At 46.9% G+C, this 25,241-nt stretch overlaps 4 protein-coding genes across 4 annotated transcripts; 2 read left to right on the forward strand and 2 right to left on the reverse strand.

Moving 5' to 3' along the window:
• The first annotated feature begins 1,322 nt into the window (after positions 1-1,322).
• LOC117865392 (PH, RCC1 and FYVE domains-containing protein 1) lies at positions 1,323-7,380 on the forward strand. Its single transcript, XM_034749584.2, has 9 exons — positions 1,323-1,893; positions 2,250-2,336; positions 3,109-3,198; positions 3,287-3,373; positions 3,470-3,664; positions 4,139-6,154; positions 6,240-6,386; positions 6,508-6,908; positions 6,999-7,380. Exons 1-9 carry the CDS (start codon positions 1,846-1,848, stop codon positions 7,132-7,134), a joined length of 3,207 nt encoding a protein of 1,068 aa, XP_034605475.1. The 5' UTR covers positions 1,323-1,845; the 3' UTR covers positions 7,135-7,380.
• Positions 7,381-7,614: 234 nt separating this feature from the next.
• Positions 7,615-10,215, forward strand: LOC117865755 (organelle RRM domain-containing protein 6, chloroplastic). Its single transcript, XM_034749998.2, has 4 exons — positions 7,615-8,010; positions 8,219-8,287; positions 8,383-8,489; positions 8,583-10,215. Exons 1-4 carry the CDS (start codon positions 7,800-7,802, stop codon positions 8,637-8,639), a joined length of 444 nt encoding a protein of 147 aa, XP_034605889.1. The 5' UTR covers positions 7,615-7,799; the 3' UTR covers positions 8,640-10,215.
• LOC117865754 (uncharacterized) lies at positions 8,953-11,863 on the reverse strand. Its single transcript, XM_034749997.2, has 6 exons — positions 11,526-11,863; positions 11,223-11,351; positions 10,988-11,099; positions 10,819-10,880; positions 10,289-10,645; positions 8,953-10,025 (listed from the first exon to the last, which is right to left on the reverse strand). Exons 1-6 carry the CDS (start codon positions 11,538-11,540, stop codon positions 9,342-9,344), a joined length of 1,359 nt encoding a protein of 452 aa, XP_034605888.1. The 5' UTR covers positions 11,541-11,863; the 3' UTR covers positions 8,953-9,341.
• Positions 11,864-18,521: 6,658 nt separating this feature from the next.
• Positions 18,522-21,618, reverse strand: LOC117862574 (probable protein phosphatase 2C 43). The gene is made up of 5 exons (XM_034746067.1): positions 21,319-21,618; positions 20,778-21,213; positions 19,763-20,127; positions 19,147-19,383; positions 18,522-19,023 (listed from the first exon to the last, which is right to left on the reverse strand). The coding sequence occupies exons 2-5, from the start codon at positions 21,082-21,084 to the stop codon at positions 18,772-18,774; spliced, it is 1,161 nt and encodes a 386-aa protein (XP_034601958.1). The 5' UTR covers positions 21,085-21,213; positions 21,319-21,618; the 3' UTR covers positions 18,522-18,771.
• Between the last annotated feature and the right edge of the window lie 3,623 nt (positions 21,619-25,241).

Below are 25,241 nucleotides of genomic sequence, written 5' to 3' on the forward strand. Positions count from 1 at the left end.
ACTACAGGAGAACCTCGAACGCTTGAAGAAGCTCTCGTTGATTCCAAGTGGAAGAAAGCTATGGAGGAGGAATAAATGGCGCTGCTCAGAAATCAAACTTGGCATCTTGTTCCACCTAAATAAGGCAACAACATAATCGACTATAAGTGGCTTTACAAGGTAAAGAAAAAATCAGATGGCTCCATAGATAGATATAGAGCACGGTTAGTAGCTAAGGGTTTTAAGCAAAGTTATGGCATTTATTATGAGGATACATTTAGCCCAGTTGTTAAAATTGCTACTATAAGGCTTGTTCTATCAGTTGCTATATGCAGAGGATGGTGTTTGAGACAATTGAATGTTCAGAATGTGTTCTTACATGGTGTTCTGTAAGAAGAGGTTTACATGAAACAACCACCTGGGTTTGAGAAGGCAAATGCTCCACATTTTATTTGCAAATTGGACAAAGCAATCTATGGTTTAAAACAAGCTCCATGTGCCTAATATGTGAGGTTAAGTACCAAACTTTGCTAAACTATGGTTGCTAAACTTTAGCCCTTTAGCAACTTTTTGGTTGCTAAACCTTGGTAGACATGGGGCAGACACCCTTTGCCCCTCATTATTGCTTGTCTGGACCCTCTCTCTCCCCCCTTGCCTCAAATGAGGGCAGACAAGTCTTTCTACACCTTATTAAATGCTGTTTAGCCCATGGATCCAAACGACCATGGCTAAAGTTTAGCAACTCAAGTTTAGCAAAGTTTAACTGCTAAAGTTTAGCAAATGGATCCAAGCAGGCCCTTAATCCTGTCATCGAATGTTTAGATACTAATGAGGAGTATTAAATATAGGTTAATTACAAAATCAATAGGATAAATGAAGGCTAACTCGTAAGACAAATCTATTTAGCCTAATTAGTTCATGTGTTGCTGCAGTAAATATATGCTAATTATGGATTAATTAGGTTTAATAGATTCGTCTCGCGAATTAGTCATATTTTATACAATTAGTTTTATAATAATTGGTATCACACATCCGAATTAAAAATAATCATATATCAAACAGCTCATGGATAGGCGGCACGTTCGTAAACAAAGCCTCTGTCTCCGACTGGGTTCAACTTGGACACCATTATTGCCGTAGCCTCTACTTGCCCCACAACTCTAGAGCCTATGTAGAGCTAGAGGCGAAGGCAACATTTCCAAGAGAGAAAGAAACCCAGACGCCGACACGAGTGAAATCCAAGACTTTCAGAGGCGACGACAAGCGCCCGCAAACATTTTAAATCCCCTTCTCGCCTGCCTGCCCACGTACTGATGCCACTGTTCACCACACGCTAACCGAGAGCACACAGGTGTGTAGTGTAGCAGTCGCAGGAGTGGCATAGGGGTATGGTTGTTTGGTAGCTAGACCCAGAGGGAGAGATGGGGGCTGCGCCTGCGCGGCGCCAAGCCCGGAGGGAGAACACGGACGTCTTCCCCTTTTCCGTTGGCTCATGTGCGCGCGGGCGCGGCGCGAGCCAAGAACCCCCCAACCCCAACGGCCAGCGCCTCCAGCTCTGGGTCACTGCTCGTCTGCTCGCTCTTCAACCGAGCACAGGTGACACGGCCACCTGTGCACTTTTCCAGGTCCCTGTCCCTGGCCCCTGAAGGCCTGAACTGTTGCTGTTGCAACTTGCAGGCTTGAAGCTCTCTCCCCCCCACCCCTGCAAGAGACATCTCTCTACTTTTCCTCCTACTATCTCTCTTCCTTTTCTTTCGGTCTCTTCACTCCAGCTTTGGCTTTCGGCACGAACGAAGTAGGGTTCAAGCTGATCCAGGTGGTTCGTGGTTGCGGCGCCCATCTGGTTGTTTCCGCATTCCGCCTGTAATGGCGGGGAGCTTCGATGGGCGGACGCCAACCAGAGGCGTTGAGCAGGTGAATCATCAAAATCTCTCTCTTTTCCTATCGTCCACTTCTAGGCTCTTGGAGAGTACCTGTGATGCCCATTTCTAGCCTCTTGAGAGTACTTGTGATGCCCATTTCTTGGATTTCTTTCCCTTCTATTTTCATGAGACCACCGTTTCTTGGATTTTTCCTTGGCGCCTTAGTTATCTGCAATGAGAAGACAGATACCTCGTATTTTCTTAACTGTTGTTGGAATTTTACACCCTGCATTTTTAGGGGAATGAAATGCTCCATCCTGCGTCTACAGCTCTTCTAGTACTTGAACGGATTCCCTTTAGTTTTGGGAGGATTGGCCATCTGACTGCTCAATTCATTGCTTTATTCAGGCCATCGTTGCTCTGAAGAAGGGCGCATATCTCCTGAAGTGCGGCAAGAGAGGGAAGCCCAAATTCTGCTCCTTCAGGCTATCATCTGTGAGTAATTCTGGTGATACGCGGACACGCCCTTGCAGATCATGATTCGTTTTTTTTTCTTAATACATGATCTATATACCTGGGGGCGATAATTCTGAAGTTATAGGTACCTCATGACAATTAAAAGATTATGATGACATTCGATTTTTACCTACCCAGATCAATATTTTTTTTACTGCAGTCTATTCAGCTAGAACTATTGAACTAGATGTTTATTCCTTGTGCTCTTTGGAACTGCTGATATGCCCTGTCACAGAGAGACTGGCATAAGGTTCGAATAGGTTGGGTAGCAATTAATATATTATTCCGAACCAATTAGTTTCTGCATATTCCTTAGACTAGCAGTTCCACTTGCTGAAATGTCACAGAACTGCATTTGAAGTTACTGCCACCATTCCAAGTTGCAATTCTAGAGCAGTCACATTTAACTGTATTATCCACTAATAGCCATACAACTATTTAGATTTGTCACACGACAAATGATGTTAGCATATTGGTGATCAGAAGTGCCTGTCAAGGTTTTCACTAAGATATGATTGGGAAAAGTAGTAGCCTGATGTGTATATTTGTGACCATGTTTACATCCAAAATGACACCATTTTGGAACGGATAGTCATACAATTTGGTCCAATAGAACTACGAGGTTTTGGTCAGTCCCTGTCGGTCATATTGTATTACAATTGTATAATTGCAGCTTATCATGTTATACTTATGTTATTATACGAAAATACACCTTTCAGTCATGGGAAAATAATTTTTCTTCTCTTTTCAGGATGAGACAGCATTGATATGGTATTCAAAAGGGAGGGAAAAACGCTTGAGCTTAAGCTCTGTGTCAGCTGTGGTTCTTGGACAGAAGACTGTACGCAGTTCATTTTGTAATGAAAAAGACATGTTCTCCATTATTCATTGCATACCACAACTATTCTAAGGATTTCAGAATTTTGCAGATAAAATTTCTGCGACAGCGTTGCCCAGAGAAGGAGTCCCAGTCCTTATCACTTATTTACAAAAATGGAGAGCGATCACTTGACTTGGTATTTGCATTGCAATATTTTAAGTCAGTTTGCTTTGTAAGCTTGTACTGTCCATTTTTCCTTACTGGCACCATATCTTTTGAAAATTATGACCAGATCTGCAGCAACAAAGATCAAGCTGAATACTGGTATCTGGGCTTGAGGGCTTTATTACCAGCTCCTTGTAGCCCATGTTCGTCAATTGGTTCAAGAAGCAGCAGACAGATAGACAGTTGCACAAATACTCCTCGCAGCTATATTCAGCTTAAGAGTAGGCTACCAAGTGTGCATAGCACACCCAGGCACATACAGGTTAGTTTGAGAAGTCACATCATGGCATGTAAATGGCAGCATTGTATATAGCATGCTTTGGCATTTTTCTTTGGTACCTCGTATAGTAATGTCTGTTTTTGTTTGGGAATTGGGAAGGAGCTTCATGTGGCACACTATAGCCTATAGGGTATTTGACTGTATTTGGTTGGTCATCTGGATTTTACAGTCACAAAGCCAATCAACAAACACAATATTCTTAGGTTGTACCAACTTATATCAATCTAAACAAACCACACACGTATTAGCTATAACTGCAAGGGTGTTAAATGAGGTCCACATTGAAATGATTTGACTTGCCTTTGGTCCCAGCAATGAGTGTTGGTTTAACCTTGTTCATGTGTAAGGAGACATGCCTTACTGACGTGCTGTTCTGTTTCTAAACACCTAGTGCTCTTGGTTAAATTACACTCTTCGTTTTGGTCTAACTATTCCTGTACTGCATTTCATATTAAGGTATATCCATCACACAGGAGCCCCAAGAACAGACAGGGATTTTTTTCAGGGGGTAGTGTTGATTATTCAGAAGCGTTATTTTACCCAAGACAGAGAACATTATCTGACATAGATACCTACCTGGAAAAGCTTACACGCAAGATGTCAAATCCAGAAATACATGGTTTGAAAAATATTATGGTTGGTAACAAAGAAAAGGACCAGAAAATTGCCCAAACACCTAAACTGAAAACCTTTGAAGGACCCCGTGCAGCATGTAGGCTAGATTCTCTGAAGGATGTTTTTTTCTGGGGTGATGTTCTTGGAAGTACGTTAGACTGTGACGATATGTCAAAATCCCTTCCAAGGTTAGTGGAATCAACTAACATGCTTGATGTACAAAGCATTGCTTGCGGGGAAACTCATGCAGCAATAATCACTAAGCAAGGGGAGGTCTACTCCTGGGGCAATGAAAGTAGTGGTAAGATTGGACAGCAAGTTAATATAAAAGTCTCCCGACCCAAACTTGTTGAGTCTCTTTCCTCTTTACATGTGAAGGCTGTGGCATATGGATCAAAGCACACTTGTGCGGTAACAGTTTCTGGTGAACTTTTTGAATGGGGTGAAGGAGCTCATATTGGTTTGTTGAATGACTGCTATGCAAGGAACCAATGGTTTCCGCATAAATTGTTCAGTCTACTGGATGGCATATCTGTTGCGAAGATTGCTTGTGGTCCATGGCACACAGCTATTGTAACATCGTCTGGTCAGTTATACACATATGGGGATGGAACATTTGGCGTTCTTGGTCATGGAGATACACAAGGAATTTCTCGTCCAAAAGAAGTAGAGTCTTTGAAAGGCTCAAAAGTAAAATGTGTGGCATGTGGGCCATGGCACACAGCTGCCGTTGCGGAAGTAATCAGCGATTTGAAGAACAATATGCCAAGCAGCAAGCTGTTCACATGGGGTGATGGAGATCGGGGGAAGCTGGGTCATGCTGACAAAAAGATGAAGCTCGTACCAACTTGCGTTGATGCACTCGCAGACTATGATTTTATTCAGGTGTCCTGTGGGACGGCACTCACTGTTGCGCTTTCTATTACTGGTGTGGTATTTACTATTGGCAGTTCCATGCATAGCCAATTAGGAAACCCCCAAGCAGATGGTAAATCTGTTTGTGCTGTTGAAGGACTACTTAAGTCCGAGTTTGTCAGGCACATATCATCAGGTTCTTCCCACGTAGCTGTGCTAACTACAAATGGGAAAGTGTTTACGTGGGGTAAAGGCAAGGAAGGACAGCTTGGTTTAGGTGACTATGTTAATAGGAGCTCTCCAACTTTAGTAGAGGCATTGGAAGGTAGGCATGTGGAAAGTATATCTTGTGGTTACAATTACACTGCCGCAATCTGTCTGCATAAGGCAATCTCAAGAAAGGACCTCTCTGTATGCAGTGGTTGCAAGATGGCGTTTGGTTTCACTAGAAAAAAGCACAACTGTTACCATTGTGGTTCCATGTTCTGCAGTTCCTGCAGTAGTAACAAGGTGGCCAAGGCCGCCCTTGCACCAGACAAGAGCAGACGCTATCGTGTATGTGATGTGTGTTTCAGTCAGCTGCTGAAAGTTGTGGATTCTGGTAAGATAAAATCAGAATTAAAGACCAGCAAAGGTGATATGTCTAGAACTGAAATTATGAGGTCATACACACCTAAGTTATCACGTATATTCAAGGATGCAAACTTATCTGTAGAAAAAGTGGCTTTAGTTCAAGATCCCAATCAGAGAAATGAAATCCCTGCCGATTCAGTTCAAGTAAAATCTCAGAGATGGGGGCAAGTTGAGTGCCCTGCGCAATTTGTTGCTGCACAAGACAGTTTTCGGTATCAACTCATGTGTAGTAGCTCTATTTCCCAACGAATGCAGGCTCCTGCAGCGCTTAAGTGTGGCAGCTCTTTGCAACAGTCTACTGATGGTCAGAGGAAAAGGACAAACACAGAAACCTTACTCACAGAAGAAGTGAAGCAGCTTCGTTCACAGGTAATTGATAAATCACTAATAGGAAAATTATCTGCTTCTCCTTTGATAACTAAATAAGATTCTACTCTTGCTGCTGGTTAAACAGGTGACACTTCTTGCGGAGCAATACCAGCAAAAAAGTCTTCAGGTTCAATTGTACAAACAAAAACTTGATGAGACATGGCTTATTGTTAGGGATGAGGCTGCAAAATGCAAAGCTGCCAAAGACATCATAAAGGTTCTAACTGACCAGGTATGATTGTGTCACATTCCTAATTCCAGAAGTATTTGTCAATAAATTGTTTCAGTAACAAAGAAGGTGTAACACATCATTTTGCCTTGATTGGCATGTCTGCCTGTTGTAAATTATGCAGTGTAAGGCCATGTCAGAGAAACTTTTGGTTGGTCAGCAATCCGAGAACCCCAAAATCACATCTAATATTGACAGGGGACAACCATCGACAGCAGATTTGCAATATTATCGCAGCGAAAAACTTGCCACTGGGAAATTCAGTCAACACAACAACAGCCAGAATAACCAGAGCAGCAGCCGAGGAGATGAGGGACCACCTTCGAATTCTGACGTGTCGGTTGATAGATCACACAGCCATCAGAATTGTACAACATTGGACGTAAATTGTTATATCACAGAGGCGGGTGCCCCTGCTTCCCCAGTCATGTGCAATGGTGTGATTGAGCAAATCGAGCGTGGGGTGTATGTCACATTTGATTTATCACCTAGTGGGAAGAAAGACATAAGACGAGTGAGATTCAGGTGAATCCAAATCCTAGTACGCTTTACTGGTGTTTGTTACTTATGACATGTACGTTTTACATTTGCAGTAACCTATTCTTGGTTGTGCAGTCGCAAGCATTTTGGCGAGAAGGAAGCTCAGCAATGGTGGGAGGAGAACAAGAGCAAGGTGTATGCAAATTACGGCACTGAACAAATGCAGCATGAGTTAGCGGTGGCAGTCAAGAGCGTACAAATACAGGAGTAACCACCAGTAGGCGTTTATCGTTTACCAGGAAGGCACGTCACATGCAACTGATGAAATGACGTGAAGGCCAGATAACTGATTAGCATTCGCTTCTTTATGGTGGGCAGTTTAACTTACTGTAGTATGTTGATATGGATGTATAGATAGGTTCTCGAGACTGATGAGGGCCGGATTCTGTTCCTGATTCAGTTGCTGCTGATCAGTCATCCAGTTCTGATGAAGATATCGATCTGTGTTGGTTGTGAATTCCTTGCAGAAAGTCGAATTTGGGAACAGCGTGCTAAACTTTAGCACATGTCACATTGGATGTTTGATACTAATTAGAAGTATTAAATATAATCTAATTACAAAATTAATTGCACAGATGGAGTCTAATTCACAAGACGAATCTATTAAACCTAATTAGTCCATGATTTGACAATGTGGTACTATAGTAACCATTTGCTAATGATGGATTAATTAGCCTTAATAGATTCGTCTCGCGAATTAGACTCCATCTGTGCAATTAGTTTTGTAATTAGCTTATGTTTAGTCCTTCTAATTAGTATCCGAATATTCGATGTGACCCTGCTAGAGTGTAGCAGCTCGTATCCACAAACACCATATGCTGTCAGGGTTTCAGTTCCGACTAAGCAAGCATCCAACCCAAAACAATCCAAGCTACAATGCCGAGCGCTCACGCCGCCTTCGCCCCCGCCCCCGCCGTCGCTGCTTCCAGAACCTTCAGCTTCACTGCCGCGCCCTCCCCCTCGCGCACGCTTCGTCCGGCCGCCGCCTCCGGTGCTGTCCGCAACCAGCATCGTCAGTCCACCGTCACTGCCTGCCTCCAGCCGCTAAGTGCCTCCCATGGCGCCGCTACCAGGCTGTACGTCCACGGTAGGCACAAAAAATCCCCCAAATCTCCCCGCGCACTCTACTGGATTTCGCAATCCGATCTCGTGAATTTAGTGCTTCGATCTCCCAAGTCCCGAGTATAAAAATTCGAACTATCCACGGCCACGAAATCGTACTTTTGCGTGTTCTTGAGCACAAATCTTAAAGCATTTGCGGCTTCATCCTGACTCATGAGAACTTCTTCGAGCAGGTCTCTCGTTCCGTACGACCGAAGAGAGCCTCCGGAATGCGTTCGAGAAATTTGGTGATCTCACGGAAGGTAATGATCTGACATCTGAGATGAGTAATGTGATGAGAAACTGCACAATTTTACTTCAGAGCGTTTCAGGTTTGGTTCGCGCGTTTGCGTTGCAGTTAACCTCGTGATGGATAGGGCAGCGAAGCGGCCGAGAGGTTTCGCGTTCGTGTCTTACGCCGACGAGGAGCAAACCAAGACCGCCATCGAAGGAATGCACGGGAAGGTAAAAAAAATCTGTTCTGTGTATCATCTGCCGACGATTTGTCCTCCTGCAGCCCATCTACTGGCATCTGCAAATTCACTGTTTCCTCTTCAGTTCCTGGATGGCCGAGTAATCTTTGTCGAGGTTGCAAAACGAAGGCCTGGGCTGTGAGGAATCGTGGCCCGGTGCCAAGAGAAGTGTCATCCTGTTTCCTTCACGCTTGGAAGACAAAGCCGGCAAGTCTAAATTACATCATCGTGTGCGCGCAAATTCAATCAATTGCAGATTTCTGTAGCATGTCCGCACTGGTGAAGTGGTGATGCAGTTGCTCCACAGTATTATGACTTTTATAAGGCACTATACTCCAAAGTAGTATGATTTTTAAGGCAGTGTACATTGGACAATGTTGTTGATTCCAGTAAGTCCCTGACCCTGATGAGACACTGATTCAAAGTTCCTAAACTTCATATGTCAATAGAGCAACTGAAGAAACCTGAGCAACATTCCTTTGTTTAGCTGCCATGTCATTGTTGCACAAAAAGCATTCGTAATTTACATACATACGCCATACAATACGGTCGAGTCTCCTATAATGCTATAACTACATTACTTATCACTGCATCACAACCATTGACCTCTGAAAATTGCAAGCACTCAAAGAGGAAAATGGAAACATCAGTCTTGAACTATACGTGGACAAACAGGAACCATCGTTGCCTCCATTTGTGGCCGCTTCACCAGTTTCATTCTGCCTCTCATAAGCAACAGCAGAATGCCAGAATGGTTTCCTGCAAAACATCAGTACTACTGTACTGTACTAGTCATATGTATTGCATATCAGCAAAAATATCCGCGACGATGAAGACCCAAAATTTACAGGCACAGCCTTGTCATCTCTCCATCTGCCTCCTCGCCTGGCACCCATGACTGCAGCATCTTGCTTTGAGCTGCACACTTCTTGTATGGCACAAAACCTCGAAGGTAGGCTGGAACAGTGGAATATTTTCTTGAACCTGGAACAGGTATCACTTCATCTTCATTGTTGTTTACTTGTGTAGATTCTATAGAATCTGAATTCTGAGGAGCTGTTTCAGGCACATTATTGGAGGTTGTGATCGATTCCGTCCACGATCCTTCTGCCCTAGTGAACTTGCAGTCTGCAGCTTCAGATGGTTGGTGCTGTTGCTTATCTGAGGTAACTGTTTGTGGGTTCAATACTCTGTAAGATATGCTTCCATTCCCGTAGCTGAGAAATTGGCAAGCAGAATGCACGGAGAGAACCTCCCCTTGAGGAAGATAGTACATAAGCTGCTGTGTACCGGTCAGCCACGGGCTCCATGTCTTTGCTTCTTCTGCACCATGGGAAGAGAACTTCCCAGTTCCACTAGTTGGTGTCTCAGCTGAAGTGTCCAGCTCCATGTCTGCTACATGTTGTAGGTCCCCAGTATTGGAGTTTTGCTGCTGATGCAAATTATTCACCACGACCCTCTTGCCAAATAGCCTAAGAACTGGACCTTCAGGCATTCCACATGCCGCGCCATCGGAAGTGGTGGCATCCTGAGATATATTTAAGCTGTTTGTTAGAACACAGGATTCAGATGTTACCAATCATGCGATTAGATGCTTTTCTTCACACGATACAAATTTTCAATTCCATGTTACCCAGAATTACTATAAAATGGTTCCAGGAACCACTATTGTGCTGATATATGCAGTGAAGAATTTTGGACTTCAGTTGGATACCTAACCTAATAATATTCTTAGAAATGAAAGAACATATGCTTCGCAAGGTATATTATGGCTGTAAGAATGTAGAGTACCTTTGAACGTGCTACTTGCACACCTAATTCCCCAACTGATGTGCTTGGTGTGAGGCATTTCTCCTCCATGTAAACCGAGGAAGCTGGTGATCCACTACCTTCAAGTGCCAGGATCTCGGAGCCTATCTGTGCCGTGGTTAGCACAGATTTCGGCGAGCAATTCTCCTGCTCAAACAGGGGCTGTATCTTCAACAGGGGCTTCTCGAGCTGTTTGATTGTAGAGGCATCCTTGCGGAGTGAATTACCCAGCTTGCGTGGGTACGGATGTGAAGGCTTCCTCTTTGGCCGTGGCGGAGGAATCTGAATTTGTGGTGGAGCAGCTATGCTGTTGCTGTCCCCAGAGGATTCTCGGATGACCTGCGGAGCACAATAGAAAAGGCAATCAGAAACATGGATTCGACTACACAGCATGGATAGCGTCTGCTCTCCATGATTGAGCAACTTACATCACCTTGCAAGCAACACAATCCATGGAATTTTCAGGCAGAGGGGATTTGATGGGTTTTTTTCTATGCAAAAGGCAATAAGACCTTGGAGAAGAACTTCTGAGCGTGGCTCCTGATTTGCACGGCAGTCTTGCTGCCTATGTGCTCTGCAAATTGTGCCAGATATCAGCAAGGTGAACTCTGAAGCTGTGTTAACAAAGCTTGTACTGTTGTACATGGCCATAGAGAAAGTGATAAGCGCAAAGGCACTCACCCTGGATACGACGCCAGGCACGGCCATGCTGCTGAAGGGCTTCCAAGAAGAGCTTGTGCTCGTCCTCCGTCCATTTCTCCCTCAGCTTGGATATCGTGTAAGGCTTGCGTGCCTAAACGGCAAGTGCCAAAAGTGTGACCTTGGTGAGAGGAAACATCTCTAACTTCATTAGATTTGCAATTCTGGAACTATGCAGATTGCAAGAGCAAGAGAGTTTTGAGTTGCTGCGCCGTACCTTAGGGGCTCGTGCTCCTTCCGGCAAGTCCATCGCACCGGAATTCAGAGTGTTCTTCAGGTGGTCCATGAAGTTTCCATGGCCAACACGATCAGCAGAAGGCCTCTGGTCGTTCCTCGCCTTGATTTCCTTCAGAAACAGAAGGAATTTGGGGTTTTCTCAGCACAAAAGATCAACACGCCCTTTCTTTTGGGGAGCACATGCCAGGAAAGGAATACACTTCCAAGAACATGCCCATGCTCTACTGCAAATCCACTGAAAGGATGAAGGTTGATCACAAGTAAAGAGAGTAAGATTAGTTACCTGAAAACGAGCCATCTCCGGATCTATGAACCAGCAGAACCGCCAAATCTGACAGAAACGCTCGCCGGCTCTTCACGAACAGCAGAAGGCGAGCGCGTGCACCAAGGCCAAATCACCAGCACCTGAACACCCTTCCAATATCTTGCCGCCGGGTCTCGAAGGGAGCGGAGTCAGGGGAGGGGAGGAGAAGAGAAGAGGGCGAGGAATGAAATGGAGCCGAAGGCGAGAGGGGGAGGGGGCGGAGAAAAAGGGCAGCGGCCACTGTCCAGGGCGCCACGTCGGACGGGATTTTTTCCGCCGGTGCACTTTTCCGCTCGCGCTTTTTCCTTCCGTCCCGTCCGTCGAGCCTGATGAATAATCTATCTATCCGGTCCTCCCTGGCTGCGGAGGCGGCGTGGCGGAGGACGCCCGGGCGCCGCTCGATTTCTTGTGGCCATCGCTGCTCCGCGGGTCGTTGCCTCGGCGCCAGCTGCTCGACCACCGCCGCAGCCGCCACGACGCCTCGCCTCAATTATGCTGCTGCTGCGGTGCCCCTCCTGTCTGTCTGGGCGCGAGTAAAACCATGCGCTGTCGTGGGGTTGCACGACAGGGAGGTGTTCCTATCCATCCGGCCGGGCCGGCTCGAGCCCCGTCGTCGCCCTTTGGTGCGCCCTGTGCTGGCTTTGCGGATATGTGTCGTCGCGTCGGGACGGTGGCAAGCTGTTCGATCGCTGAAAAATCTCGGCAAAAGCCGAGGCCGAACTTCCCCAGATTTTCTGCAGCTTCTGGCGTGCTCTTCAAATATCATCAGTACTCGTACTTCAGTAGACAGTAGGTTGCTAACAGTATCAGATCCCTAATCTGCCGAAAATGAGCTAACAGTGTCTCGGAGCTTGACTTTGCGCTCCTGCTGATTTTTTTTTGAAAAATATCTCCTGCTGAAATATCTCGAGAAATATCTTGGGGCCTTTGGATTTCCTGGATATTTGTTGGTGCTTTCCTGCGACGAAACGTGACTTGCTTGCCTTCTAAAACTGGGTCGCCCCGCCCGCCAGGACTGTCCCGTCCCTGCTCATCCGTCGTCGGATGGATAGGAGAAAAAAAGCGCAGGGGTCCTGGCGCCGTCGCCGGGCCCGCCGTCGCTGCGCTTTTTGACACGTCAAAGCCACAACCAAACAAAGTCCAAACACCGTTCCTGTCGCCTCGACGCCCGACACCTGGCTCCGTTACTAGATAAGCACGACGGGGAAGCCATTTCGTCTCGCTTGCTGCCGAGTGCCGAGGGTAAACACCGTTGTTGTTGTCTCCACCACTCCTCTCCACTGAGCACAGCTGCACAGGAAAAAGGGTTTTTTTTTTTTGGAGATGTGACTTGCGAGGGCCTACCTGTCAGGTACATGGTTCGGTAGTTGGCGCTTGGGTTCCTTGGAGAGGCATCGAGGCAACAAGGCATTGGTGTGCCATCCGTCCGGGTCAATCCAGGCGTTACCCGTTGGTGTCGCGGCGTCGCCGTTGCCTTGGCTTCCATGGCTTTTTGCCATTGGTAGTACCACATGCTCCTGGCGGCATCGCATGAGTTAGATGAGATCTCGCGGAAAAACTGGACCAGAACATTGACTGAGACCTGAATTTATGTTACCAGCAGCAGTCCAGTACATTACGTGTTTAGAAACCGACGTATAATCAATCACATGGCTATCCACTTTGATCCGGCACGCACGAATATGGAGAGCCAAACCACAATCTTATGACACTGTACCCCCGTTTTAACCATAATTGAACCGATCGACTCTACCAAATTCAAAAATATGGATGCTCCCTTTTGTTAGGGCAATTCTTTTGACCCTTTTTGTTAGGGCGCCTTTTAACCCATAATATTTTGGGTGTCTTGGCTACTTTTATATTTAGCGCATGTTTGTTTCCACCCTCTTAAAACCTTACCTCCTAAAAAGTGACTAAAAATTACCTAAAGTGCCAAACACTTCTCCTAAAAAGTGACTAAAATCTTTTAGGAGGTCCAAATATTTTAGGCCCTCACCTCCTCCTAAAACCGACTAAAATCGGTTCTGGACCGCTCCTACCCCGCACACACCCCCACCGCACGCCAGATCCCGCCTTACCCTCTCTCTCCCGCCCGACTCCCGCCGCCCGCCGCCGCCGCCCATCCCTCGCCGTGAAGCCCGCGGCGAGCGGCACGCAGGGCGCCGCGGCCACCGCGTCCCGCGCCTCGGCGGCCAGCAGCCGCACGTAGGGCCGCCGCGGCCGCCCAACTCCCGCCGCTACCCAGCACCCTCAACACACCCACGCACACAGGCACAAGCCGGCAACGCATGGGCGGCCGTGGCCTTGGCTGGCGGATGGGGAGCGGTGCCAGGAGTCCGGCACGGCGAGGGAGAGCGGTCGGTGATGGGCGCAGGAGCACTGGGGCTTCACCACGACCCCGTTTTGGCTGCTTGTTGGGGACGAGGAGGCCGGGGAGGTGGTGTTCGGCGGCGGCGCCCGAGCTTGGGCCGGCGGCAATGGCGGCCGCGGGATGTGACATTCCCGGCGCCAGGAGCTACGACGGCGGACAAGGAGTGGTCGAGGGGGAAGAGGAGGGGGTCAGGAAGCCGTGGGAGGTGGGAATTTGAAGATGGTGGAGCGGAGGCCGGGGATTTGGCCGGCGGACGGGCTCTGCTCAGCTCGAGGAACGCCGTGGAGGGGAACAGGGGTAGCGGGTTGGTGGGGGAGAGGTGCATCTTGATCATTTTACCACTTCATTCATTGCCTTTAGTCACTTTTAGGAGATGCAACCAAACATACTTTAGGAGATGCCTAAAAACTGCCTAAAATTTTTAGGAGCTAAAACTTTAGGAGGGTGGAAACAAACAGACCCTACAATGCCTACACACGCATGCTTGTTTAGTTGTTTAGCATCACAACGTCACGAAGAGTATACAAGGAAATAGTCGGCCTCTAAACTACTTCTGTGATGTATCATCTATTCTTTTTTTTTTGAAACTATGTATCATCTATTCTTAGTAATTGCAGTTTACGACCGGACAGTTGGAGCGCACGCCACTCATCCGACGCAGCGCACGCATTGGCAGCTCCAATAATTCAAGAAAAACTGTGCCGTCTTTAGGTTTCGGATGGAGACTGATGACGCTTCACCAATCATGCATTGGTTGGATGAAGCTGCTCCGGCGGTTATCCCGTGCTCTTTCTTTGCCTTATTAGGACAACGTTGATGGCGTCATCGTCAGCACGGCAATATAATTTTCCTCTGAGCAAGAACGAACTGATCTGGAACCTGGCTTTGAAAGGAAGTTAAGGAAAGAAAAGGTTAACCAATCTGGCAAGGTCATCTCACCTTATTTTGCAACGTACGCCAGCCCATGGATGGAACCCGCACTGAGATGCTGTTGGCTTAGGGCCTGCAAACACACTAGTAGTTGGGAAGAAACAACGCTAGCTTTACTGCTTTACCTTGGTGGCTGCTGATAAAGCTCGGAGGAGCACCCATCAACCATCATGCCATCATCAGCGTGTGCATGCACTAGGTTTTTGTTTGGTGTTCTTGGCAAATTGGACTCGATGCATCTGCTGACCGGCAAGAAAAAGTGCTTCTGGCCAAACGTTTGCTGAAGTCAGTAGTCAATACAATGCTTTACCCGAGGGCCGAGGTTTGAGCAAAACAGTAGCATAAAAGCCCATCGATTATGGAGTTGGAACGAACTTCATCGTAGGCTGGATGGAACAGAGCGCCACATATGCTGGACGAGTTCAAGTTCACTGTGGGCTGGGCCGTGCAAAAAATCGTCGTCGTCGTACATGCATGCATGTTAACTCATCCCCCAGCCCAGGTTAGGCCTGCTTTTGCTTATTCAGTGGGCCGACGGTCCGTCCTACAGATCTCAAATTTTCCATGGCGGTCCAGTGCACAAATTGAACATGTTTTCATCGATGATTCAAATCCTCGCATCCCACCCCAACCCGTACCGCCGCCCGCCTCGACTTGAAAGAAACTGGAGAGAAGCCGGGGAAGACTTCAACTCTCCGAGCGTCCCAGACTGGTGCCCCAAACCAAATGCTGCACCAATTGAATCAGCATCACATGGCTACTTGGATGGCAGTTGACCCGGGCTGCAAGGTCGATAGGAGCCCACGACGAACTCGGACGCCTCAGCAGCACCCATGCCTTTCCAGTCACAAACCAAATCGTCATGCCAAGAGCTCCCGTAGCGCAACCAAGAAAGTAGAAACACCGAGAGACCACGGAGACCATGAGCCAGGACGGTTCACTGCTACAAAAACAATTTGCAGAGGAGTTCCGTTTTTTAGGAGCGGACGAAATTACCACCTGCACCTAAAAAATTTCGCCCACTCCTAAAAAAAGTGGGATAATGTAGCTTCCGACCCATCCCTGAAAAAGCATTTGCAGGGGTGACCAGCCCTGCAAATGGCACATATTTTTAAGGGCGGGTGATGGGGTGATCCGCCCTTAGAAATCACTATTTTCAGAGGCGATGGCATCACCCGCTCACGAAAATGATTTTCAGGGCGAGTGATGACATGACCCGTCCTGAGAATGGTCCCGTGGAAATAAATTCATAACTTTTTCATATGACCACGGATGGAGCCAAACTTTATATAAAAATTGTATAGCTCGACGAGGCCTAAAACTTTAGTTAATTTTTTTTTATTTGAGATTTTTTATTACTCCAAAATGTCATTCTAAGTTATCTAGTTTTGAAATCTAACTTTTTTAATTTCAAATGACTTTGGCTATACATAAGCTCTACATCAAACTTATAGAGCTCGAGGAGATCTAAAATTTTGAAGTTAACAAGTTTTCAATTTAAGATTGTTTAATACTTCAAAATATCATTATAAGTTTTCTAATTTTGAAATCTAAAACTTTTGAATTTTTTCAAATGACTTCAGCTATACGGAAGCTCTATATCAAACTTGTAGAGCTCAATGACACCAAAAACTTTTGAAGTTTTGACGAGCTTTCAATTTGAGATTGTATAATATTTCAAAATGTATAAGTATATGTGAATGTATGGGTATATGTGTGACTACATGTGAATGGGTTTTAATGGATGTATTTTTTTCAATATAATTTTTTTCATATCATCTCGGATGAATAAAACTTTATATCAAAATTGTAGAGGTCGACAAGACATAAAACTTTGTAGTTGACAACTTTTGTATTTGAAATCATTTAATAGCTAAAAATACATTTTAGAATAAAAATAAAAATTAAGAAATAATTGTAGGGGCGGGTGATGGCGCCACCCGCACCTAGAAATAATTTCTAGGGACGGGTAATGGTGTCACCCGCCCTGGAAATCATTTCTAGGTGCAGTGAGCATGACCCGCCCCTAGAAACGGTTCTACGCAAAAAAAATCATAGCTTTTTCATACGACCTCAGATGAAGATAAACTTTATATCAAACTCGACAAGATCTAAAATTTTGTAGTTGACAACTTTTTTATTTAAATTATTCAATAGTTCAAAAATATGTTATAAGTTCGCTAAAGAAAAACAATATGCCACATCATCAATCTGCACCATCCAAACCAAGCACTACTTTGGCCAACGTTCCTTCGGATACCCTCTCTACCTTATCTCCCTCAGTTCTCTGTTTCCTCTCACTTCTCTTCTCTGTTTCCTATCTCGGTGGCTTCAAGCAACAGCAGTCGGTACCCTGCAGCCTTAGGGGCACGCGTCAGACAGCGCTCGGGGCCTGCGGTAGTGCACGGTGTAGGTACTGACTTCTCCTGTTACTCTGTTTTGTGCAGACAGCAAATGAGGCAGAGCATAGGATTACACATCAGCGGTGTGCTAGCTGCATGCATAGGTAGCTGCATTGCTTCATCTCTAAACGTTAACTTGAATGCGTGCATGCTTTGCTTGCAGAGAGCCATGGCAAGGAGCTTGGAAGGAGCCAGTCGTATTCGTAGGGTGTGGCATGCGGCAGCCAACACATGGGGCTCACGGTGGGCGGCGCGGCACACGGGCGCCCGCGGTGGTTGGGGCAGCGCATGGTGCTCACGGCGCGGCGGCTGGGTCACAGGGCTCGCGGTGGCCGATGCAGCGCACGATTTTTTTCCTTTTTGGTTTTTTTTATTTTTAATCTATTATCAGGGTGGCTGAAAACAGTTGCAGGAGTGTCACCCGCCTCTAAAGATACTGTTTCCAAGGACGGGTGATGGGTGATGGTGTCACCCGCTCCTAAAAATTGTTTTACGGTTACCTGCTCCTCCAAACAGCTATTTGTAACTGCAAAAGCTAAGAGCGAGTAGCGCGCCTACCCTTGCAAATGACGTTTCAACCATCCATGGAAACCAGCACATGAGCCACCTCCCCGACATCCACCTCGCCGACGTCCCCGCTGCCGGCTCGGCCCCGCCGCGGCGCTGCCACGCCTGCGGCGTCGACTGCATGCGGTCGCCGTGCGGGTACGCCCTGCACCCGTACGTCGCGACCCCAAATCGCCCGTGATCCGCTGATCTGGTGCAGATTTGATTTTCGTACGATATCCTGGAGATCGCTCGATTCGGTGTCATGAGAGAACTGGCCGAAACGGCCTAGAGCAACCAGCAGGTCCAGCACGACTGCATGACGTTGTTGCTGGTCTCGGTCTAAAACCGTAAAGGCACAATCATTTCGCAAAGGTTCTAAGCTGATCCCATATCTTGGTATGCCCGTATCGGTGTTACACCGTCAGCAGCAAACAAACAAAAAGAGCTGGTACCACTCATCTCCATCAGCGTAGCACAGCCAGGATACGAAACTCCTGTCACCAAATTAAGTGCTTACCAACGGGGCAACCAGCAAAAGGGCGGTAACCATCAACCACCTGATGAGAAGTGCTAGGAAATCCGAAGAGTAGTGGACGCTAGGATTCACCTCAGTGACAAATCAACCTACTAGCAAGTAGCAAGAACATACATCCTGGTAAGGTTTCACCTCCCATGTAAAAATTCATCAAGTGCCAACTTCAGCTGATCAAAATCTCATGAAAATAGTTGGCAATAGCATATATCTCTGCTGATCTGCATCTTATTCTTGAGGACGGGAAAGGGAAATGAGAAATAGTGTAGCCAGACATCGGCGCATCGCCAGAATGAAACGCGATTCCGATATGGCCAAATGTTGAATATATGCAGAGTGGTAGCACTATGCACGAACAGAATAATGAAACTACAAAATACCGGTCTGAAACTAATATTACATCAAAACGACAGGCATTTAAGACAAACAAGGTTTACCGTGTCAGGTAATGTCATTCAACCCTGAAAAGCTGGAGGGACCTCCAGCATCAACAAAACCACGAACCGATAGTTCAGGAACAGAGGCAGGGCCCTCCTGCCGCAGCTCGTGATCGATGAAGACGACTACCACCGTGATGTCGTCGTGGAAGTAGCGCCGGACTCCTTTATCGAGCTTCTTAATATCACCGTACCTCATTTCCCTCTTCCTTGCAGCTTCTTTTAGAGCTGCTTGTACTAATCTCCTTGCAATACCCTGCAGAAAAAAGGGAAAGACATTTAAGCATTGCCACAAAAAGAGTAATATATATCAGCAAAAGAACAATATAAAAAGATTTGCAAGTTCAAGCCCAAAAGGAGAGAGAGAAGAAAGACATACTTCTCGTGGACTATTGTGGACAATTTCGACAGCTTGCTGGTTTGAGATGTGCTCCCATAATCCATCTGACGCAAAGATCAAAAACCGGTCTTGTGAACTAAGAACTCTCGAACAGATAGATGGCTCTGATGTGAGAACAGGCCGACGAAGAGGTTCAGAGAGGTGGAAACGAGCTGTGGACGGATCAAGAGCGAATTCTCGCTTCTTCAAGTATGCATCACCTATAGACCTTGAAACCTATGAGAATAGATCAGAAAGAAATAAAATAAAATGTAACCTTGAAACCTAAGAGAGTGGATCAGAAAAAAAATAAAATGTGATCAGAAAGAGAGAAAATGTTCGAACAAGTTTTCAGAAAAATAATTGAGACTCAGATGGTATAACACAGGAGTACTACTGAACAAATGCTACAATTCTCAACATATTGATCACATTTTGGTTGTCACTTTTAGCAATCATGTTTACTGGTCTCCAATTAAATGTACCCAAAGTATAACATTAGCTCTTTCCAGTCACTACAATAACAGGGTTAAAACTCACTTTGATTTCACTAATTTATCCAGCATACCTGCAAGCATCATTAGTACAACACTTGTCACAATAAGATGCTGCCTACCTGTATAATGCCTTTGATGCGCCAAACACCATTCTTAAGAACAACAATTTGCGAATCGTCAGGATGAAGAGACTGAAGCTCCTGCCTAATCTCTTCCATGCCAGCATTGTGGTCTCTTGTTAACTGCTCAGCAACAATCTTGTTTGGTCCGTTCGAACAGCCAACGACTGCCCGAGAATCACCAAGATTAGCCAGATAGAGTGTCCCTCTCCATATAATACCAACCAGACAGCAGGATCCAATAGTAGTCATAGCAGGCTTTATCAAATGTGTCCTGCGCACAAGCGACATGAAGCCTTCCTCTGTAGCAGAAAAGGCGTTTCGAACAACATCCTCAGACATTGTTCCATGTTCTTGTGCAAGACCTGTAAGTTAATAGCATGTTAAGAATATTTTCTTCCAACTCAAAACAGAACAAGTGGGTTGTCTGAAACGTACTTGACAGTAATAGCAACAGCAAGTGGGTTATGTATGATGTGGTAATCTCTGAACTAAACAATTACTGTTTGACACTAGTAAACTCACAGCCATGACATAAGCATGTAGTTGAACAGATAAACGGGAACACTTTAATTTATATTCCGACCTGATCAATACTCTAAACAACCAGGATAGTACAAGGCCCCAGTCCGCAATCACCATGACACACCGAATGAAAGAATAGTTAGAGACCTAGAGCCCATTTCTTTACCCAATTAAATCCATGATACAACGCTAGATGTGCAAAGCAAGTCACTAAGACATGATCCGTGGATAAAATGGTCATTCCACTATTGGCACCTACAACAAGATTCTTTAAAATAAATAAATACAGTTTATCAATGAGATTATTGCACATGCAGCTCTGAAAAAATAACAAAGGCATCAATCTAGCCAACCCCCAACAATTCAACGCTAATATTCCAAGACTATCAAAATCGAACCAAACTACCGATCTGAAAGCCAGTGGGCAGCATTTCACGGAGCCCAAGAGAGTAAAACCGGTCGGATTCATGTGGAGAGGGGGGCGACGTACGGACGATGTGCGCGGAAAGGTGGTTGGAGATGAAGCGGGACGCCTCGGCGCCCCCGTGGCCGTCGTAGACGCCGACGAAGGTGGCGGCGGCGCCCGTCTCGACCTGGCTGTGGTCCTCCAGCACGTCGTTCGCCTGCACGACGGCGAAGGAGAACTCGCCCGCCGCGTGCCGCGCGAGGTCCCGCGACCACAGCAGGTCGTCGGCACCGGCGCCGGCGTCGCCGTCTTCCTCATCCTTCCTCGTAAGCCCGTACCTCCGGACCCGGTCCCAGCACGCGGACGCAATCCTCTCCAGCCACGGCCACATCCTTCATCTCCCTCCTGGACTCGCCCCTGAAATTCCTCCTCACCTCGCTCCCCGCCCAACAACTCGACAGTTGCGCTTAAAGGAGGCGATTGCCTTGCCTACTGCACACCAACCATCGCCCAATTCCACCTGAAAAGCAGCGAAGGATGAGACCATTAGCTCCATAGTACAACAATGCGGAGGAAATAGCTAGGTGCCTAGTTAGATGCCACAAATTGTCTCCTCTTCTCGCACCTCAGTCAACAAGCGCAATCTGCACGGGAGAAACGGCGGCGAAGTCACAGGAGCAGAACCCCAAGAGGCGCGGCCTCGCAGGGAGCACTGCCGGATTCCGGGGGCATACCAAACCAAACCCGCCGGAGATCTGTGTCTGTGATAAGACGCCTTCGGGACCGGTGGTGGTCGGATTTCGGATCGCGACCCGCGAGGCCGGAGCCGGAGGGAGGGAGGGAACGGGGAGCTCTCGAAGCGGCAGAAGGGAAGGGAAGGGGAAGCGAAGCGAGGCGGCGCTCGTACGCTCCGCTGAGTGTGCATTAGTGGGTGCCCGTACCGATTTTATTATACAAGCGTTAGCGGAAACCACCCTGGGTTTGCAGGTAATTTGCGAACAAGACAAGCTTATGATCTATTTGAAAAAAGTGCAAAAAGGGCGATGGAAAAAAGCAAGAAAAGCGCGGCCCCTGATCGCGATTGGCTCAGGTGTCTTTGACCTCGCTTATCTTTTCTTTTTTTCCCCTTTTATTTTGGTTGAAACGAGCCTTTCGCCAGCTCTGAAATGCAACGCCAAAGGTCTTATCACAATTCACAGACTGAGGTCTCAGTCTCTCTGGGGACAAAAAACACGACCCTTTTTATCCTATACGGAAAATCCTTTCTGGGATCGCCGAAGGAAGGGTCAGGTGATTCACTCCTGCACAGCTGCAGGCAGCGTAAAGCAATCGATTACAGCTCCAAAAGGCTCCGGAGAAGAAAAAGCTCGGCATGACAGTTGACAGAAACACTGAGCTAGCCGACCCAACCGTCCCACTCTCTCGGAGCCAGAGGTGCAAAAGAGAGCAAAGGTGTTCTGGAAAATGCAGCTGCAGGCATCACTTCATCATCAGCAGCAGATAAACAAGAGTATTTATATATATGTGTATATATTCAGACCAAGAACGAACCGTGGTGTTGCATTACAATTTACACGGGTGGTGCGTCACGATAAGCGCGTAGGGGATGGATAGCATATCCTCGCTTTACAGATGAAAAAGCGCATGCAGGGGGGAAAAAAGGTTGAAAGATGAGTCAAACAGTTCGCGTCACTGGGAACCTGTGACACGATGCGCCCCGCTCCCGGGCTTTCTCGCTGGTGATCGTATGCCGGCCAGAGATCACCCGTCGCGTCGCCTTTAACGAATGGCTGGCTCGCCGATCAGGGCCGGTCCTGAGATTTGGGAGGCCCGGGGCGAAAGTAAAACTCGGGACCCTTTCATATAAACAATATAACAAATATATATAAAATGTTACCGATTAATACTTAAATATATCTAAAAGCAATATTTATATCAAATTATTTATACATATTACCTTAAAAGTTTCTTTTAACATTTCTCGATGCAAAATCACTTATGATAAGGATGATGTCAATCTCATCCAACAAGTTCTTCTCGATGCATAATGTTGCCAAAACCATTTAACCTCTCATGATGCATAATGTGCACCTGATGCGTTTACTGTGTTCTTAGAGTCACTTACATTGTCATCATCGACGTTGGTGTTAACATTTTATTGGTTCATCCGCAACAACTATTGCCAACTCATTTGGGTTCGTCGAAGCGCCCGTATTCCTCGCAGGGCCTTGATAACTCTTGCCAAATTTATCTATAGCTTCTCCCTGTGATTCTATCAACTCATCCACACATCTCTTCCTTTTTCTTTTCTCGCAGCCTGGTTCATATTTCCCATAATTATTATAAATCAGTTGAGATTAAATAACTTGTGATAATGAATTAATAATTAATGATACGGAGAATTAGGAAATTTGCAATCCAGTAGCGTACTTGGGTGCCGACGCAGTCGAACAGGAACAGTCTGATCTCGTCCGACGCAGTCGAACAGGACAGGAACAACTTGACGGCACGACAGGGATCACGCGCGCAGGCGGCAGGAGTGCAAGCGCAGCACGCGTGCGGCGGCAGCCCTGGGCGGCGCTGCGGTACTCGAGTGCGCGCGTGTGGCGGTGGCGCTACGGGAGTGGTACTCGAGAGCAATCTACTAACAGGCGAAGGTAATCGGCAGGTCAATTCGTACCAGCCACTATATAGAGGCCCACGAGAAAAAGTTTTACCAATTGGAGTAGTGTCTCGGTTATAGTCTATGTTTACTTGTTTAGCCTGGCAATCTAGGCGTTGGCCTTGAGCTTTAGGCTGGCCTAAAGGCACCTGAGTACCTGACGGAGGGCCCTGACCTGACGTCCAGCTACTTGACACCGGGGCCCCTGGGATTTGGGGGCCCAGGGCAGCCGCCCCCCCTGCCCCCCCTCAGGGCCGGCCCTGTCGCCGATGTTTACATCGACCATACTGTATGTGGTGAGGACCGATGAGCTGAGCTGCTTTGGTTCTCGGCCACTAACCTGAATTTCATGTTGGAAATGTGATCTCTGATACCGATCACTTGAAGGCAGCAGGCCGGGGCGTCGAGGGCTCGCCGTGGCGACTTCATCGGAATTCAGATCAGAGCACGGACCAATTTGGCCATTGGCTGCTGCGAACGATCGGTTAGGTCAACAGCACACCCTGCTGTCAGGTGTCAGCCACCCAGCTTGACTTGTTCCGGTCCCCAGATTGGTGGAGGGCCGTGCAGGCGAGCGAGCCGTGCCCCGCGACCTCTTTTAGGTGAGGGCCGCTCGCCTTTTCCCTGTCCATCGACTGACGGGGACGACGGAGAGCTGCGCGCACCCACTCATGCGGAGGAGAAAACCTGATAAGGGTGGAGCTCGGAATCGATGCTCCGGCTCTTCAGATAAGTGCGGTCAGGGATGTGTGAGTCCGTGGAAGTTACTGCTGCTGGGCAGTGGGGTTCGAAAGTGGAAAGGCATCGAGAGCCGAGTGGAGTCAGAGGTCACCGCACCAAAGGCTCTGCCGCCTCTCGCAGTCTTTTCACGTTACGTGGCCGACTCCGCAAATCATGCATGCGTCAACACTCGAACAGGTACTGATCGATAGGCAACGGATGCGAGGTGGAGTCGTGGAGAGGAAGGGGATAAGCGAGGAGGGTCATTTAGGCCGGCAGAGAGCAATGGGGTAAAACGGATGGCAGTTGGCACTCCGCTGATGACATGAAAGGAGCTCTTTTGCTAACCAGTAATCACTTGGCCCTATGTTTAATTCACTTCCAACTCCCAACTTTAGCACTATGCAAAAAGAAGATTTCCCATTACATCAAACTTGCGGTACATGTATGGAGTAGTAAATGTAGACGAAATTAAAAACTAATTGCACAGTTTTGTTGTACTTTGCGAGACGAATCTTTTGAGCCTAATTAGTCAATGTTTGGACAATAATTCACAAATACAAACGAAACGCTATAGTGCTACAGTGCTGTAACAGTAATTTGATACCTCCAAACTTTGACAACTAAACAAGATCTTGGTTCACTTGAGGGGAGCCTCTCTGCGTACCGATGGAGTACTCCATGAAGAAATCAAGTTCTATTTACCTCCCACTGACGAACTGTAATACTTAGGCATTCATCGATACTATCGAAACCGAGTAGTTTACCTTCCGGCTCGAATGCTGGAATCTAGTACAAAGCCTACCGTGTTAGGAAAAATGATAGGCACAAAACCATTTTCGAAGGCATTTCAAATACAATAAAAATATAGAAAAATTTATAGAGTTTCCTATAGTATTTTAATCCTCTAAAATTCCTCGACTATTATATGCTTTTTTTTTAGGGGGTCGACTATTATATGATGATGTAGATGTATTGATGTCTAGTGCAGATCAGGCCCAGTCAAAAAGAACAAGGCAGGTCGGGCCTATGCCCTTCCTCGCACGGCCCACATGAAGCAGGACGGGCTGCGCGGCACCGCGGTCGGAGCATGGGCCAAAAGAATCCGCGGCGCAACAAAACACTCGACTGCGATGTGGCCCATAAATAGCCCATACATCAGCTTT

Source organism: Setaria viridis, chromosome 7 (genome assembly GCF_005286985.2).
Source record: "Setaria viridis chromosome 7, Setaria_viridis_v4.0, whole genome shotgun sequence".
NCBI lineage: Eukaryota > Viridiplantae > Streptophyta > Magnoliopsida > Poales > Poaceae > Setaria > Setaria viridis.